Here is a 19898-nt window from a genome sequence, read left to right on the forward strand (position 1 = left end):
GACCTCTGCATTTAACCCATCCAGAGAGTAGTGAACACACGCACAGCAAGTGGTGAACACACGTACACCTGGAGCAGTGTACGCATATAAGTCAATTTATATAAGTCAATTTAACAGTTTAAGTTCAAACTTCATTAGCATCAAGTGAACTTAAATGTACAAGTTTAGGGAGGCACCGCATTACTCAATTAAATTAGGGTTATGTGTTTTCTCAATCGATGAAGTAATAACATATAAAATAAAAGCATGGTTTCATATGAAAATATTTGCAATTGTAATTGTGCAACTATGTTCATTTGTATTGTTTAATTTTGTGCTAGGTAATAAAAAAGATGAAAACGACTGGTACATTTCTGTGGATCCTGTTGCTTCAGTGAGTATAAAAACAATGAAATGTATTTTATTTTTTATGTTATTTCCCACTACGGGTGAGCAGTTTGGAGTTGGGTCATTTAAAAATACAATTAGGCTAATATAACAGAAATGTCATTTAACTTTCACATTAAATACTAATCGACACAATGATCCGTGTAATGCTTTGTAGTTCTTCCTTCGATTCACACCATCGAAAAATTCCACAAATTAAACTGAGAGACAATTATTTATTTGTAAAGTACTTCTGAAAAATTGAAAATGAATATACCAATTTTACATTTGATTTATTCTTATGCAAATTGAAGACAGAACTGCAAAGCATTCAAACCAATTTTGTAAAATGTATTTGTTCTGATTATTCGTTTTTACTTTTTATTCGTTTTAAACTTTGGAGCTTTAAAAGACTTTTTATTTTTGTTTCGTAAGCAAACAGAAAAAATAATAAAGCTGGTAGCTGTGTTATAATTTTAAATTGACGTCTTTATCTATGTATTCAGACTAATATGTCATTTTGCAGCTATTTCAGCATCTGACTTTTATTTTTCCTTGTCTGCTGCAAGAAGTTTTAACATAAAAATAATCATCAAAAGAATAAATGATGATTTTGTAATCTTTGGCCATATCACTGTCCTTAACAACAGATCTAAAAAAATATCCTTTGACGTTGTTGAACTAAAATTCAGATTTTATTTCACAGACTGCAGAAGAGTCTTGGTCAACTACAAGTATTTAATGATGAGAAGACACTCCATCTCCCTGATTCTTACAACATTGGCTGGATGCAAACTCTCCATGATGACAAGTTAATTTCTGACATCACCATTCCTGGTACCCATGACACCATGGCTCTTTATGGAGGACCGTTAGCAGAATGCCAGGCATGGTCACTGATGGACCAACTAAAGTCTGGAATACGTTATCTGGATCTTAGAGTTTCGGAATATAACTTGCATATTATGCATGGAATAGCTTACCAATATACATCATTCCCTGAAGTTCAAAAGACAATCGGGGATTTTTAATCTAATTACCCCACAGAGATAGTGCTTGTCAGCATTAAGCCTGCTTTTTTCTTCGAAACCAAAGTTCCGGATTTGGTTAAAAGCGAGATTAAATCTTCTATTAGCTGGGTCAGTTCTTCAGTACCAAGAATTGGTGAAGTAAGAGGAAAAATTGTGTATGTTCAGAATAACAATTTTAGACTGGGTGTTCCTCTTTCTGAAATGGATGAGGATAGTGACTATAAAGTAACTCGTGTTGAAGAAAAAATGGAGAAAATTAAGAATCACTTGAATCATGCTGTAGAGTCATGTAGAGATGGGTGTGTTGTTCTGAGCTACTCAAGTGGCACAGGACTTGGTACATGGATGGGTACATTGAGGGGTTTAACCCCAAAAAGAGTAGCAGAGGAAATTAATCCTTTTCTGTATAATTATTTGAATGAGAATGCTAAACCCCAAGAGCCCAAAACTTGTTTCGGGATCATAGCCATGGACTTTCCAGGCACTGATTTGATTCAAAAGATCATTTATCTTAATTAACTCATAAAAAAAACTCATTATCAGGAAAGGAAAGCATCAAACTGACGTTCAAGTTACATTTTACAGTTGTTTAAAGGATGGTTTACATACCATGCAAATATAATTTTATAGGAAGTGAAACATGACAAAAAGGAAGGCATAGGATGTTCATGATGTTGTAACGTCAAAGTTGCAAAACTAACTGTTTTTTTCAAGTGAAAAAGAATGACATATACATTTGTGCGGTTGGAAGTATAGATGGTGGAGTTTCTAGTTTTTGAGGTGGAGGGTTGATGATAAGGTGGATGAATTGTAAAGTCTAATGGCAGTAACATTACATTTTTGCTACAACTCTCAGCAGATTTGAATGAAACTCTCAACTAGAAATTTTTACTAATTGGTAAGAAGATCAAATGTTGTGAATACGTGCCCGGATCTGTTACCACCTAATTTAGTCAGATTCGGTGGTAGGTATATGGTCTTGGTAGCCACTAAGTAATGGAAGGCAGTTCATCATAAATCACTGTAAAAAAATCCCATTAAAAACAGAGCTGGGGTGCTAGAAAATATTCTGTAAAATAACAGTTTTTCCCATAAAATTACATGGGTTTCTCTGTTTTTCTTGTAGCTAAATGTGCTGCCTTTTTTGGTAATTTGACGGTTTTGGAACATATTTCAAAAACCCAACTGTACAGTAATCTAACAGTAAAATATTGTAAAACTGTTTTTGGATATTGTACGTGAAAAATCTGAAAAAATCAGTAAAATTAAGTTTTTATACAGGGTTGCTTTTGGTCACAATAACACTAAATCAAATGCATGATTTAAAACGGCCAATGCATAATATTTTATGACCATATCATTTTATCAATCTTATTTTTTATGATTGTATGATTTTTATAGTTTACTATATTTCGACACAGTGCACTACTTTCTTGACCCTTGGTGGTCACGTAGGTCATATGTGTTTGGTTCTGAAATACTTCAAGTTTCAGTATGAGTCTGTTTGCCGTAAAATTACATCTTACTCCTACCTAGTAACTATATGAAGTCATTCATTTAACCAATAGTTAATGTTTATGTCAGCATATATTCATCAGTTACGAAATTATCTGTCTATATAAGATTCGTTTGTTTCCTTATTAAAGTTGAGAATCAGATGAGTCTCTCTGGTACTGTAAAGGGCGCATTGTCACACATCCAGGACGTGAGTATTAGGATTTGATTTGAGTGTTAGCTTATTTGCTTCAAGATCCAACCACACATTGCCTGAGTGGGTTTCACAGCTGCAGCCGTTTTGTTAAGTTTACGTTTCCGGTAAGTGGCACTGAATAAAATGTTTATTTAAGATCACATTTATGGGATATTTAAGTGTTTTACAAGGAAACTGGAGCTATTTAAGTTAAGGGAACGTGGCTTCTCACATTCAATTTATGAAACATGTAATGCTCATGTATTACTATAATGAATTTTAAGTTTTATTTTGGTGTGCACACATTTTCGCAGCTATAGTGTTGTACTAAGGTATTGCTTAATTCTGTGCTGAACAGGTAATGACCAAGATGAAAGTTACAGGGACATTTCTGTGCATCCTGCTGCTTCTGTGAGTATAAAACAACAACAGTTAATGTATTTGATTTGTTTTATTTTTGTGGGTGAGCATTTTGGAGTTAGGTACATTAGAAATATAATTACTATGAAGGAAATGTAATACAATGTTTGCATTAAATACTGATAGGATGAGGGATTTTTTTTTCAATGTGCACCATTAGTGCATTAATTCTACAACCTACAAGTGAAAGAGTTCAGATGTCGAATCCGTGCCGTTTGGAATTTTCTGGTAAAATTTGCGTTTTTATTACACTCAAAAAAATGATTTTACTATACTGTTCACTTTATTTAAACAATTCATTTTGTTTTAGAGAATACTGAGAATAAAAACAGTAATGCCTTGGCTAAAATTAAATTAAATTTAAACTAAATGTTTACATTTTAAATGAACATGTTTCAATCAAGTAGAATATCAAAATAATATGTGTTGCTTGTTCAATTTACTTAAATAAATCAAGTTAACACAATACAATTATTTTGAACCAGTTTACGAAATCTATTTGAGTATTGTTGGATATCTATCCACGATATTTACAGTACAACCATTTGTATTGGCATGGTAAGAAGACAAAGTACACCAAAAAGATGGTTACTACCTTTACTATATTAAAACCATGGTTCATTTGCGTAAGTGTCTTTAGATTGTGTCCATTTCTGTACTTGTTAAAGGAGAGACCTCCTCTTTCATTTCGTTTACGAGTGAGATAGCAGCTCATTCCGTTCGTTTACGAACGAGATGACTGATCATTCATGTCGCTCATGAACGAGAATCAGCGGGTCTTTTCATTATCTCTACTTAAATACTTGTAGTAGGATGAAATTAATTGATTCAAGTTATTTGGACATTCTTTGGACATTGTTGTTTAAGTATACTCAGTTCAGTTTAGTTAATCAAAAGTATTTGAGTAGAGATAACATATTTCTGTTGTGTGGAACCACTGTCCATAATTTAATTAAGTTAGTTTAAAGTATCTTTTTTTTCAGTGTAGACTCCCGAGTCCTGTGTTTAGGTTCAGTGATTTCACTTTAATGGCAATATGCCCTCTTTGCCATTAAAGTGAACTTTTAATATAAACATCGGATCCTGGTAAAAAATCATTTTAAAAGAATAATGTCAGACGACACTTTTGCATCTTTAATTCTACAATGCAACTACCAAAACATGTCAAATAAAAAAATTAAACAGTGACAATTATCAGAAATTATGATTCATAAAAAATGGACAATTTGAAGTTATTTTATTCATTTTGATGGAGCAAATTTAAGACAGAATTGCAAAATGGAAAACTTCATTTGTGGGGTCTCATTTTATGTCTTGGACTATGCCCTTATATGTTGTCAGAAAGTTATGCATTTAAAACCTCCCAAGAATGAATCTAATAAATGAATTGTTCATTCTTTTTTATATTTATATATTTCTTTTTGTGAAATCAATGTAAGGTTATTGTTATTCTTTTTTCCCAAATTGTGACTTTAAAATATATATTTTTGTCTTTGTTTGCTGGCTTTAGCACAGGCATCCCAGTTTGGTTAAATTTAAATTTAGATTAGCTATTTATTTTTGTGCAGCCATGCTGCTCAATTGGCATCAATGCAACAGAATGTATTCAGACTAAATATGTTTTTGCTAGCGACGCTTAAATCATTTTGCAAATATTTAATCTTATATTGCTTGTCTGCTTCAATATGTTCTCCTAAAAAAGTCAACATACAAAGAGAAGAAAATAGATTTGTAACATTACTGCACAGCTGGTTTATATGAAGAACTAACCATTGACATTGTTAATCTGATATTCTGATTTTGTTTGACAGACTGCAGAAGAGTAGTGGTCAACTACAAGTATTTAATGATCAGAAAACTCTCATTCTTCCTGATTCTTACAACATTGGCTGGATGGCAACTCTAGATGATAACAAGTTCATCTCTGAAATCACTATTCCTGGTACTCATGATGCCTTGGCCCTTCATGGAGGACCATTAGCAAAATGTCAGGCATGGTCACTGATGGACCAGCTAAAGGCTGGGATACGTTACTTTGATCTTAGAGTGTCTGGAGAAGGTTTGAAAATTAAACATGGAATAATTTACCAACGTATAACATTTCCTGAAGTTCAAAAGACAATTAAGGAATTTTTGCATAGTTACCCCACTGAGATTGTGCTTGTGAGAGTTAAGCCTGTCTTTCTCCTCAGAGACAAAGTTCCAGATTTGGTTAAAAAAGAGATTAATAAGACTATTAGCTGGATCAATTGTTCAATGCCAAGAATTGGTCAAGTAAGAGGAAAGATTGTTTATGTTCAGAAAGGCGACTTTAAACTGGGGGTCCCTCTTACTGAAACAGATAAGAAAGGTGACTTTAAAGTAACTGATGTTGAACAAAAGAAGGAAAAAATTAAGAATCACCTGAATCAGGCTAGAGAAACATGTAGAAATGGTTGTGTTATTCTGAACTATTCAAGTGGCACAGGCATTGGTTCATTGAAGGGTTTATTTAAGGGTTTAACCCCCAAAAGAGTAGCAAAGCAAATGAACCCTTGGCTGTATACTTATCTCAAACATGTGTCTACTGACAACCCCAAACCTAGTTTTGGCATCATAGCCATGGACTTTCCAGGTGTTGATTTGATTCAAACAATCATCAACCTTAATCGTTGAGGCTTTAAATCATTTGATTCGATCTAAAAACTGAACACATTTCAAAAGTATGACAGAATACTTTAGTAAAGTGTGTGATTTCTGTTATTATCTCAGTAAAAATCTAAAAATCTAAAAAAAATCTAATAAAGTATGTGGAGTCATTTGCCACTCTCTTATTGTTTTATTTTATACGCTCAAAATATTTTCTTGCCTAAAACTGTGTCTTATTTAATAGTTCTTCTGTCAGGCAATACAGCAGCCTACAGAACCATATTTATATTTTTGCCTTTTTTTCTTCATCAATAATTCTCAACTCAACTTTTATTTACATAGGGCTTTTTACAAATTTCATTGTTACAAAGTTGCACATGAAAACATGTTAACTGTAAGAAATACATTAAATTACACACACACTGACACACACACACACACACACACACACACACACACACACACACACACACACACACACACACACACACACACACACACACACACACACACACACACACAATTCCTAACCCCCTAACCTAACAATCACAACAACTGTCTGCTCTTTAGATTTTCAAAAAATTAATTCTGTATGATTATCACTCGTTTCCTCTGGGGACAAAAATGTCCACATGGACAAGATTTTGAATATTGGCCATCTTTGGTGGGTCATTTTGTCCCCATGATCGTGGGTTTACCCTTGACACACAACACACACGCGCACACACACACAACACATGTTGGGTTTCCATGTTTTATGGGGACATTCCATAGACGCAATGGTTTTTATACTGTACAAACTGTATCATATTCCCTACCCTACCCACCCCCTAACCCTAACAATCACAAAAACTGTCTGCTCTTTTAGATTTTCAAAAAAGTAATTCTGTATGATTTATAAGCTCGTTTCCTCATGGGGACCAAAAAATGTCCCCACAAGGACAAGGATTTTGAATATTGCCATCTTTGTGGGGACATTTTGTCCCCATTATGGAGGAATTCATGAATATGTTTTATGTTTTTTGATCTTCTTTAATGTTTTTGATCATTATTCACTATGTATGCGCTCTTTCGTTTTAAACACTTTGTATGGATTCTGAAAAGCACCCTGCACAGCTGTGTTTTTGATGTCTGGCAGTGTTTATGAAATCTGGGGACTTTTTCCGGCCCCAACCCTACAGTATGACCAAATCTGGGCATGTTCCGCCCCGTTACTATGACTATAATCTACATTGAGCAAGGCCACAGTTTTACCACAGGAGGTGAAGAAGGGGAAACAGGTCATGATGACCATTACATAATTGTGGTGGGCGAGGATATATAAAAATATATTTTAAAAATTAGGTAATAGCCAGCCTACCACGAATAGATACGCACCTTGTTGCCTGGGATATATTGGTGGCAGAAAACAACAATTGGTTAATAAAAATAAGAGATAACGGGAATCTACCTGATTGGTTTTAGAAAGGACCACCTTTCAGAAGTTTTACTATAACTGTAGACTGAAAACACTTGGTTTTTAGATGACTTTGAACATCTCACTTTGTTTGGCTCGAGCAAATAAAGTTAACTCCTTGACACCCGGACCTTCTTTGTCTGAGAGATTTTTTGAACTACAAGACTGATATTTTTCCACAACACCATACCGTAGGGTTTACCCTTCCCACACACACACACACGCGCACACACACACACACACATGTTGGGTTTCCATGTTTTATGGGGACATTCCATAGACGCAATGGTTTTTATACTGTACAAATTGTATATCATATTCCCTACCCCTAACCCACCCCCTAACCCTAACAATCACACAAAACTGTCTGCTCTCTTAGATTTTCAAAAAAGTTAATTCTGTATGATTTATAAGCTCGTTTCCTCATGGGGACCAAAAAATGTCCCCACAAGGACAAGGATTTTGGATATTGCCATCTTTGTGGGGACATTTTGTCCCCATACCGTATAGGGCTTACCCTTCCCACACGTATTGAGAACATATTGTAATATATATTTCTTTTTACGAAACATTTAAGGTGTTCTCTATGTGTCACTGTGAATTTTGGGCTTGCAGCACATATGCTCAAAAAAACGATTATTTTCAATAATTGAAATTAAGCAAACGATTTAAATAAAATATATTTAAAATACATAAAATAACACATGTCATGATTTTCAGACAGAACCCAGATGCAGACATTACTAGAAAGTCTTTTTTTTTATTTATGAACAAAATCCCACAAGTGGGGAAAAAACACGAACAAAACAAAACACTTCATTAAAACTCAAAACTAGAAACTGCACGGGGTAGCTTGGCTCAGCGACAGGAATCAGGACAATAATACAGCGGGTAACACATCAAAACAAAGCCGCACAAAACAGCAAACACAAGGGCATTAAATAGGGTGATAAAATGAGGGCCTAATTTGTGGGGTGAAACACTGGCGGGAAGCCGGACAAGGAAACAAGGGAGCGGGGTCAAGATACGAAACAGGAGATCACAGGCACAAAGAAACAAACAAAGGAAATTTCTTTCCGACACAGAATGTAACAAACACGAAAGACACAAGAAACGAGGCTGCCATGACCCGGTCCACGAGAAACTAGAAAAATCACTAGACTTGAAAGACAGGATCATGACAAAACATGAATGTAATGGATCCAAGACATGATCGAAAGACATACACTTGATTTTCAGCAATGCATGTGTCTACACTGTAAAACTTTGCTGTAATTTCGCAGCGGGTTTGCCACTAACTTACTGTAGATTTAATGTACAATTTTGTTTTGAGCATAAACTTACATAGTTTATATATTTTTCTTTCATAAAACAATACTTAATATCTTGGGTCACTTTTCTTGTTATGTAAATGTATCGCAATTTAAGAAGTTTTAAATGTTTTTACAAAAAAAAAACAAGAGAAAAATGCTTAGGAAGAATGTCATTTTTTGCAGTGTTGCTGTGCTAATGTCAGTCTCTTCTTGCTCGTTTTGAATCTCAAAAGTCAATGTGTTTTAATTTTGATATAAGTAATTGAAAACAGGACTAATTGGAAAGTATATTAAGTAGTAATTAAATCTACAGTAAGTTACTGGTAAACCTGCTGCAAAAACTACAGCAAAGTTTTACAGTGTACTTTATAGGGAAGATCGCGTGCCACAAGATCTTGCGAGACTAAAGCGCGACAAGATTTTGATGGTGAAATGAAAATTTCCCAGCCACTTTTGAAACATATAATTAATATGTAAAACGATTACAAGGTGATTTCAAAATGCACCGTTTTTTTGTAATTTGTGATTTTGAGTTTAATAAACGATGACTTTTTTCATCATGGGTGTAAAAATCTTATCTCGTCTCATAAACCCAATCTCGTGGCTGGTCTCACCCCTATACTATTTAATCACTTTAGCTGACAGGAATAATTTTCATTGACTTGTAAATACATTAAGTTCCCAGAATGCATGGGAAAAGTAAATATTGAAATGATTTGGGGATCACCTTTATTATAGAGAGGATGGTATAGAGAGACACAGGAAGCGATAGGGGAGGAAAGAGGCAGTAGGACCGGAAAAAGACCACGGGCTCAAATCAGGTCATTCAAAAAGATGTTGTGCTATAGTCTGTGCACAAAGCCACAGCTCCAACCTTAAATTTCCTCAAATTCAAACATGTCAGTCATTGTAGTGTTTGGTCTAATAATTGTGACAGAAGTAAGAGACGGCTGCAGATTATGTGCATACACTCTACAATCATTGTTAAGTCAAGAGTAAATCTCTTTGTTGAGGGTGACCTCTAGATCTAATACTGCTCCTTCACCAAACACTGATAAAAGAAAAAAATTTAATCTGAACACGCCCCACAGCCTTTCTCACCACTATATAAAAGACCCTTTCCTTGTTGGTATTGTTCGACCGAGGAAAGGTGGTTTCTTGCACATGAAGTGTGAGGTAACTATTTTGTTTCTTTCTCTTTTTGTAGTCCAAAATGTTACAATTAAACAATTTCTTTACTGTGATATGTTTGTTCTTCTGTTAGAATTTCTTAAAGAAAACTTTAAATAAAAAGTTATTTTTCAAAACTTTCATTAAAAGAAAGATCTCTTACTAATGCATTGTTTCTGCTATATGCATAAAGGAGATTAAGATGGCGGTTAATGGAAAGAGTCTGTTTTTCCTGATGCTTCTGTGAGTATAAAAGACGATTGTAGATGTAAAATGATCTGGATTTGGGTAAATTTGGATTTACATTTTTGGATTTCTAAATTCAATACATTTTTGGATTTCTGAAGTTTTTATTTTTAGGAGAAATTTCTTATATGCATGAAATTTAAGCAAAAGTTTTATTTTCTCTCCATTTAATTTCATTGTTGCATAGTTGAGATACAGAGAGAATATTCTTTCATTTTCTTTAAAATGTTTCATATTTTTATAGCAACTACAATAACGTCGTTTAACTTGATTTAAAAAACGAATTCATTTCCTTTTGACGTTGTGTCCTAGAAAAATAATCGAGTGACTTGAGTACAGATAACGTTGTCAAACACTTTTCATTGTGCGCCGTTCTATTTTATTTACCCATTCTAATTTGAAGAATGGCCTTCTTGCCGAGAACATTGCTGATCTCATGCTCTGATATTGCGTCACAGTTTTCTTAAAAGCAGAGGTCAAGAACAAGGCTTCAATGACAAGATGACTCTCAATCTCCCTGATTCCTACAACATTGGCTGGATGCAAACTCTGGATGATCACCAGTTGATTTCTGACATCACCATTCCTGGTACCCATGACACCATGGCTCTTTATGGAGGACCGGCGGCAGAATGCCAGGCATGGTCTCTGGAGGACCAGCTGAAGGCTGGGATACGCTACCTGGATCTGAGAGTGTTTGCTTTTGAAAAAAAGTTGTATGTCATGCACGGAGTGATTTATGAACATTCATCTTTCCCCAAGGTTCTTAATACGATCAAGGCATTTCTGTCTGAATTCAGGAGTGAAACGGTGCTCGTCCGAGTAAAACCTGACTTGTTTGATAAAAGCGATGTTCAGGAGCTGATTCAAAACATGATCGAAAATGACAGCGATATCTGGTTTCAATCTTTGATACCAACAATGGGTGATGTTAGAGGTAAGGTTGTTTTTGTTCAGAAAGACAGCTTTAAGCTGGGCGTCTCGCTGTTGGAAACGGACACAAAAGGAGATTATGAAGTCACTCATGTTGAGGACAAGGAGAATGACATTCGAGAGAATCTGAGAAAAGCTGATGAGTATTGTGGAGATGATCTTCAAAGTTCTGTTGTTCTGACCTATTCTAGCGGCACAGGCATTGGTACACTGGGAGGGATGCTTTTAACACCTAAAAGAATAGCTAAGGAAATCGACCCCTGGCTGTATGGATATCTCGATGAGGTGTCGTCTAAAAATCCTAAGATTTGTTTTGGTATCATAGCAATGGACTTTCCAGGCTTTGACTTAATTCAAATGGTCATTAATTTCAATAACTAAAACAAATGTTCACCCTAATTCTGTTTTATTAAACCAATAACATATTACCATGTATAGAAATCATCGCTGAGTGTTCATCACAATGCACATCTGATTACATTAGGCTATAAAAAAGTAGTTTGGAATGGATAAACTGTCATTTGAAACAAATCAACTTTGTAATATTTCAAGCTTTAAAATCTTGGTTACAGCTACTCTTATTTTTTTTTACATGATTTAAACATTGTTGCAAATGTCTGTAATTTAATTTTATATTTAGAGCAGAAAAGTCCAGTTGATCTAGAGAAATAAACATAAGCATCCATAAGTATATCTGTGATTTTATTCATGTGTTTTAACTCCCTCTGGTGTCAAAGCAGAACATTACGAATTGCTGTCAAACAAATAGTTGAACAATAAATGTCGTGACGTCGATTACCGTAGCTGAAGTCACGTGACTTGGTATCTGTCGACGGACTTCTAAACAGGGCTTCGTTGAGGATACTCTTCTGGATTAAAGTACGTTTTTACCTTACATGTATTTAAATATTGTTTTTTTAATAAACTTGACGGATATCACATGGGAAATGTTAACAAGTAACAAAGCGTGATCTATATCTCAACAACTTCCTTGTTCAGCAGACTGTACCTGTGTCAGGTAAAACTTCCTCATATGAAAATTTAGCAACGTTTTAAAACGTGTTCAGAAACAAAATGTTATACATTTCCACGTATCATGTTTTAATGAGACCTGGGGATTTTCATTAAAGTGAAAAGTTTAATTGATTATTTCACCTGCTTTATAAAGAGGTCAGAGGTTGTGAGTTAAATATAAAAAGTCAGTATTTAAAATGCAATTCATTACAATTTCTGTTTACACAATGGTTTATATATATATATATATATATATATATTTTACATTTTGCACCAAAACGGTGTCAGTAAACATTTGACACAGCAGTTCCCATTGTGAAAGCTAACCAAAACTATATGTCTAGTGACAGCATGCCCAATTAGGGATGTAACAATATCAAAATCTCACTGCACGATAATACCTCGGTATAACACATTTATTGCAATATTTAAAATGGCAAACTATGACTTGGAAACCTTAAATAACCATCCTCTTTTCTTATCCTTAGAGGTATGAGTTATAGTATGAGATGGGTCAAATGACCTAAAAATCACTTTTATAAAATAAAATAATATTTGCACCAGTTGGACCTTGACAAAGGTAACATCTATTATTTTGCTATTGCTATAACACGATATCGAAAATGTTGTTACATCCCTGTACCCTATTAATACTTTATTTAGGATAATAATGTGGGATATGTTTAAAACTATTCTTTGGGCTAGATGATGAATCCCTATTCAGAACTTTTTTTCACTAAATAATATTTTGTGGAATAAATAATGTGGCACATAATAATACTTTGTTTGTCCTTACTGGTTTTTGTTGTGGCTTGTTGTACCTGTGTGAAGGTTGAACTCCATCACTTCGCTCCGTTCAGAGCTTCAGGATGTCTCTGACAATGTCTCAGGGTGACGGTGTGACCGTTATCTCTGTCACCACAAACCCAGAGAGCAAATGGCCACTTCTGTGTCAGATTCTGGGTAACTTGTGCTACAGTCCAGTGTGTTCTGTAGCTCAGAAGCTGAAAGGAAAGCTGACAGAAACCCAGACAGCTCTTGGGGTGAGTTACTGTCACACAAATATAATTTTGATAGATTATTAATTATAAGAAGAATATTTTCAGTCCTGGATTGGTCAATAGCTGTGCTATTTATTGTTTTATTCTGTAGATTGTACAGATGATAGTGGGAGTCATCAGTATTGCGGTGGGGGCTATTCTTGAAAGCGTCCATTTATACAATGACCTCATGGAAACTAAAGCACCTTTTTGGCTTGGTGCTGTGGTAAGAAACATATTTCTCCTCTTCGTTATCTTTTAGTAGTAAAATAAATGTATAAAGTAAATGGTCGATAGTGACATTTAATTGGACTTGCTGTGAGCATGTGGCTTTCAGAATGGCTCTTGTTTTTTAAATTGATGTATTTTCAAGTTTTTATTTGTTTGCCTTGTAGTTTCTTGCCATTGGAATCGTGTGTGTTCTTGCTGCCAAGTTTCCCAGTCCTTGTCTGGTGAGTGTGCATCAAAGCCATAACGTATATTTTTGTCCGTTCTGTTTTCTCAGTGTCATCAGTTTATATTGTTTGTGCGTTACAGCTGGTCATCGCCGTGAGTCTGAACATGGCAAGTGCTGTTCTGGCGATCACAGCTGTCGCTCTGTGTTCAGTGGACCTGGCAAGGGGCAGCAATCAGTACTGTGATGACCATTACTATCCACGTTATGAAGGTGCAACACCCTCCCCTGAATAGAAGCGGATCACAGAAAGCTGTCTGTACTACAAGCATCTCAATCGGGTGATTTACTTTGTTTTCTGAAGATGTTGTAAGACTTTTCTGAATCAGATGTCCTTACGACCAAGCGTCCAGTAAATAAATTTGTACTAGCGAGCTGTAATGTTTTATTAAAATGACCAGTATACGTTTAGATTCACATCCATACATTGTGTGCATACATAGCGTTTAGTCTATTGACACTGATGTTTTTCCTACTCTAGTTGATCCTCGGAGGTCTGGATATAATATTGATAGTTTTGGCAGTTCTTCAGCTCTGTGTAACCATCAGTTTCTGTGTTCTGACTCTGAAAGCTTTGTGCAGGAAGAGTGGGACTGCGCAGGTATTGCATTTTTACGACAATTAAAACAACCAAACATATCCACTGTGATGATGACAATTCTCAGTTGTGTATGTTTGTTTGTGGTTTTACAGGAACCACAACTTCACGAGCCGCTCCTGAAAGATGCCAATCCTGCATGATAGAGAGACACAATGTATTCCATTTATTGCAACACATTGACAATGTTAAATCCACTCTCATAAGTCATTTGTGATGCTTATATTACAAATATTAAAAAAATCATTCTTGTATTCTACATAACATTTTAAAATTACTCAATAGATTTTATTGTGGAAACCTTATGCTCCCAATTTTAAATAAACTTCTATCACATTTTGTTTGAGGCCCGTTTTCTTTTTTTATTCTTTTGATGTCAAACAATGATTGGAGAGCCCCCTGCATCGCCACCACTGACCCCTGTTGAAGACCCTTTTAATAGGTTTAATGAATTAATAATCAATAACTTGGTTTAATCCATTAAACCACCTGCTTCACAAAATAATTAGGTGTTTTGACATTCACACCATCTGCTGCTCAAAGGTGTCTGCAGAGTCGGACTTCAAAAATAATGGCTTGCATTTTGGGTTTATTGTACGTTTTGGGGGAGAAATCTAAAAAGTCATCGATCAGCCTAAACCTGATTAAATTGATCAAGTTATGAATGTAGATGTTTACAAATTGACCCTGTTGAAAAATAAACAAATAGCCTAAAAAAATTATTAGAAATAATTTTAGAAACCACCAGCTGTTTACCATTAAAACTATATTACAAAATTAGATTTTTTATGGTTTAGTCGTGTTCCATTGGTGTTCATTCACCAGATACCGTGGACATTTACATTTAGTCATTTAGCAGACGCTATTATCCTAAGCGACTTACATAGAGTCCAGGGAGCAATAAAGCGATATGTCATACATGAGCAATAATACAATAGGTGCTAATACCAAGTTACTAGTTTCAGCAAAAGCCAGACCTGTTGATAGAAAGAGAGGGGGTTCGTTTTTTTCTCATTTGTCAAGTATTCAACACAGAACAATAAAAAATTGGTAAACAAAAAATGATATGGCCCTAATTGATCCATTTGTATATAACATTAATGTCCTTTGTTGTTAACCAGTCTGTGATGATCTTCATTTGTGTTTTTTAAAGATGATAACAGACGTTTTATACTTTTGCTACCTGTACAATTGTTTGGCCTGTGCTACAAAACTTCAAACCTCTGTAGCACCAGTGCTATGTGCAAAAAACTTAATGTACAACCCTGTATTTCAATTCAAATCGTGGATCGAGATTCTTTGTTATGAATATGAAGATCGTGATATGCTTTTTTTGGGAAGATCGCCCAGCCCTAGTTTTCAGTCCCCTAAATCACCGTTTCCATAAATTTTTTTCAGTTGAAAACGGTCTCTTGTAAACGGCCTCGAAAGTGCAGTTTTGATAAACGGCAATTATTTTTTTGTGATGACATTTCCTGTGTAATCGTGTCAAACATAAATAAGTGACACTTGCATTGCATGGCTACAGAAGTGGTGAATGTGGCCTTTTTTGTAACAGCCGACGGATGACATAGTTCTGATGGCACAGTCTCTGGAGAAAGTCTTCTTACAGAAAGTTGCCCAAATGCCTCAGGAGGAGATTGAGTTGCCCCTCATTCTCCAAGAGAGGAGCTAAATTTGTGAAAGGACGTAGAGGCAGTGAGATACAGCCAGAGGTTTAACCATCGACATGAGCCTGTTGTGTCGCCCACTTAGAAACAATTCATCATCCAGTCAAAGTTCAATCAGATCATGAACACTAGCGTAGATGAGATCAGATCACAAACACTAGTATAGATCAGATGAGATCCCAAACACCCTCAGATATCAGATAAGATCATTAACACTAAGGTAGATCAGATCATGAACACTAGCGTAGATCAGATGAGATCCCAAACACCCGTTGTGCATTTTTTCTGTATCTTGTGGTGCTGCTCAACATGCTGCTCTTCAGAATATATGATGACATTTAAACCTTAACTTGTTTATAGTTTTTGGTGAAAACAAAACACTTCGTTAATTAAAAAAAAAGATAAAATGAATGAATATTNGAGAACTTGAGACAAAGGGAATTCTGTCACAATTATTATCAATACGCTTGTCCTTTACACTCTTATCTTACATCATAATTGTATTATAAATTTGTTTTTTTCCACTACCTAGGTAGTGGCAAATAGATTTTTAACATCAGTCTTTTTTATGCTTGTGTTCTACATAATGGTAGTTCAGTTGTGAGGTACGAGCGTGACTCTAAAACAGGTAGTCGTATTGGCTACTTTTTACTTAAGTACATTTTAGAGCCCATACTTTATACTTTTACTTGAGTAAACAAGTTTAGTCAGTACTTCAACTTTTACTTGAGTACTTTTAAACATGAGTATCTGTACTTCTACTTAAGTAAAGGATGTGTGTACTTTTGCCATCTCTGGCTTTATGCGAGTTGGTGTTAACCTCAGGTCCAAATGATTCTAATGATATAAAATAAAGGAGATCAGACATCACCAGAGTGAATTTATAACGTCATCAAAAGTTTTAAAAAGAATAAAACTTATTCTTTGTAAAATAAATAACCTTAGTAATAGCCCGTAATAAAAATAGTAATACAATTTTAAAACAAACATAAAAACTGTCATGATAATACAGAATGTAATCGGGTCTTGTCTTTTAAATGAAAGAGCATGTTGTGCACTATTCAGTCGGCGCTTCTGTTTCTCCCGAAGTCTGCTTCACGCATAAGCTACACACACACAAGCGCGCGAGGCAACATGACGTTATCGCGGAGTGGGCGGTCATGTATATAGTTAAGAAACTCCCCTTCCGCGCTCGCGATAACGTGCACGTGCGCCAGGCACGTTCTCGCGTAAATAATTACGAAACAGCGCCCTCTAGTCACAGATTTTGATAGGTCACAGATTTCGACAGGTCACAGATTTCGACACAGCACCGCTTCGCTTATTGAATGTTTGTTTCTTTTTTTTGGATTCCGTGTTTTCCAATTTTTACTCTGCATTAGTAAGTAATATATTTGCCAACATTAAAAAATACTTCAGTAAACTATAATAATTTCTAAAATATATTAAAAACCTACAGTGGATACTTTGAACCATACAGGGAAAAAATGGAGTATTATGTATGTGCCCGTGTGAATGTGCACTCCAATAAAAGAGACTCAAACACCACAGCACATCTGTTACAGGATTCTTTATTTCCGACTACGTCACAAAGGCGACGCAGCGTTAAAGCCTGTTAAGTTTCCCTTTGTAGAGGAGAGTAAACAAAAATGTACAATAAAGAAAACAGGTAAAACTTAGGTTGATGTTTTTATGTTAAGCAAAGTTGTTTTATGATTGCTGTCTCAGCGCGATAAAGTTAGTTTTGAGTGAGATTAGACTGCCCGCCCTGGTTTTATACAGGCAACAGTCTTACACACACAGATAGTATTACCATTCTTTACCATTCAGAAAATATACCATTAAATGCCCTGCTGACTGCCGTTCAGCTGTTGCCACCGAAATGCTAAAAGTTGTTTCTGTTTTGTGCTCTTCCAGAAATGTGGAAGTTCTCAGGAGCAATAAGCGATATGTCATACAGGAGCAATAATACAATAGGTTCTAATACAAACTTACTAGTTTCAACAAAAGCTAGACCAATACCTGTTGAGAGAGAGAGAGAGAGAGAGGGTTAGTGTTTTTTTTCTTCACTTTTCTGTCAAGTATTCACAGAAGAGATGGGTTTTAAGTAGTTTTTTGAATGTTGTGAGAGATGTGGTTGACCGAATGTTCCACCAGGAAGGAGTTGTGAAGGAGAATGAGCTTTTGGGCTGTTGGAAGATGAGGCGTGCTGCTGCGTTCTGAACCAGCTGGAGTGGTTTGATAGCCTTTGCATGAAGACCAGCAAGGAGAGCATTGCAGTAGTCCAACCTTGAGATTACCAGGGCCTGGACAAGGAGTTGTGCCGCATGCTCAGTGAGATAGGGTCTAACCTTTCTAATGTTGAATAAGGCATATCGGCATGACCGCGTTGTGATCATTGAAGGACAGCTGTTCATCAAATATGACTCCGGGTTCCTGGCTGTTTTGGAAGGAGTGATTGTGGTATTGGCAAGTTGGATGGTGAGATCGTGTTGCACCATGGGGTGTGCCGGAAACACCAGTAGTTCTGTCTTGGCAGGGTTCGGCTGGAGGTGATGCTCTTTCATTCAAGCTGAGATGTCTTTTAGGCAGGCTGTAATGCGAGCTACAGTGGTATCGTCTGGGTGAAACGAGATGTACAGTGCTGTAAAAAAGTATTTGCCCCTTTCCGGATTTTTTGTTTTTTGCATATTTATCATGCTTAAATGATTCAGATCATCAAACAAATTGTAATATGACTCAAAGAAAACCAGAGTAAATACAAAATGCAGTTTTTAAATGATGGTTTTATTTATTAAGGGAAAAACTATTTCTGACCCTTTGTGAAAAAGTAATTTCCCCCTAAACCTAATAACTAGTTGTGCCACCCTTGGCTGCAACAACTGCAATCAAGCGTTTGCGATAGCTCGCAATGAGTCTTTCACATCGCTGTGGAGGAATTTTGGCCCACTCTTCTTTGCAGAATTGTTTTAATTTACCCACATTGGAGGGTAAAAGGGGGCAAATACTTTTTCACAGCACTGTAGATCTGGGTGTCGTCAGCATAACAGTGATACGAGAAGCCATGTGCCCGTATGATGGGTCCCAAGGATGTCGTGTAGATGGAAAAAAGCAGTGGTCCAAGAACCTATCCCTGAGGGACCCCAGTTATCATGTGGTGAGCAGTGGACAGCGAGCCCCTCCATGACACCCTGAAGGATCTGACGGAGAGGTAGGATTTGAACCAGGACCGAGGATTTAGATTCCGCCTTGGCTAGCCGCAGTGCTTCTGTGACCGATACCAGTGCAGTCTCAGTGGAGTCTCTATAAATGTTTAACACAAACATAGATCTTTTTTAATATATTATATAGATTGCTTAGTTCAAAGCATAGTGAGACGACGATACAGAGATCGATGTGGTCTACATCATCTTTGGCCCTGTAATAACTTGATCGAACCTCTACGACCTTTTGTATGTTCACAGTTTCTCCCACCTCACAGTTGTACGCTAAGAGAGATGTGAAGATTGGTGTTCAAAACACACTCGTCTGTTGTGTGACTGACTTTCATCCGCCCCCCGTGAATATCTCATGGACAAGAAAGTGTGAGTGATCTGGACATCAGTGAGACTCAATATTACTCCAATCCAGACTTCAGCTTTCGCATCTTCTCCTACCTGAACTTCAGTCCTGAGCAGGGAGGCGTCTACACCTGCACTGTGAGACACAGGGGTCTAGAGCAGGGAATCATCAGGTTCTGGGGTGAGTAATTTTCCTGGAAATATCTTCAAATCAGAAAATAGAGTTGGTCCGATAGAGAACGGATTGGGAAATTTGAAAATCAAAACAACTAGTGGTGCAAATGACTTCAACAGCTGTTAAAATGAAAA

The 19898-nt window shown here is 36.0% G+C and overlaps 2 protein-coding genes and 1 pseudogene across 2 annotated transcripts; all 3 read left to right on the top strand.

Moving 5' to 3' along the window:
- Nucleotides 1–324: 324 nt before the first annotated feature.
- On the top strand, nucleotides 325–3030 carry LOC130558290 (1-phosphatidylinositol phosphodiesterase-like; annotated as a pseudogene).
- A 427-nt stretch (nucleotides 3031–3457) lies between these two features.
- On the top strand, nucleotides 3458–6192 carry LOC130557747 (1-phosphatidylinositol phosphodiesterase-like). The gene is made up of 2 exons (XM_057339759.1): nucleotides 3458–3498; nucleotides 5319–6192. Exons 1-2 carry the CDS (start codon nucleotides 3458–3460, stop codon nucleotides 6160–6162), a joined length of 885 nt encoding a protein of 294 aa, XP_057195742.1. The 3' UTR covers nucleotides 6163–6192.
- Nucleotides 6193–10052: 3860 nt separating this feature from the next.
- On the top strand, nucleotides 10053–11519 carry LOC130558513 (1-phosphatidylinositol phosphodiesterase-like). The gene is made up of 4 exons (XM_057340963.1): nucleotides 10053–10080; nucleotides 10268–10317; nucleotides 10779–11257; nucleotides 11445–11519. The coding sequence occupies exons 1-4, from the start codon at nucleotides 10069–10071 to the stop codon at nucleotides 11480–11482; spliced, it is 579 nt and encodes a 192-aa protein (XP_057196946.1). The 5' UTR covers nucleotides 10053–10068; the 3' UTR covers nucleotides 11483–11519.
- The last annotated feature ends 8379 nt before the right edge of the window (nucleotides 11520–19898 follow it).

The sequence above is a fragment of the Triplophysa rosa genome, linkage group LG8 (genome assembly GCF_024868665.1).
Source record: "Triplophysa rosa linkage group LG8, Trosa_1v2, whole genome shotgun sequence".
NCBI lineage: Eukaryota > Metazoa > Chordata > Actinopteri > Cypriniformes > Nemacheilidae > Triplophysa > Triplophysa rosa.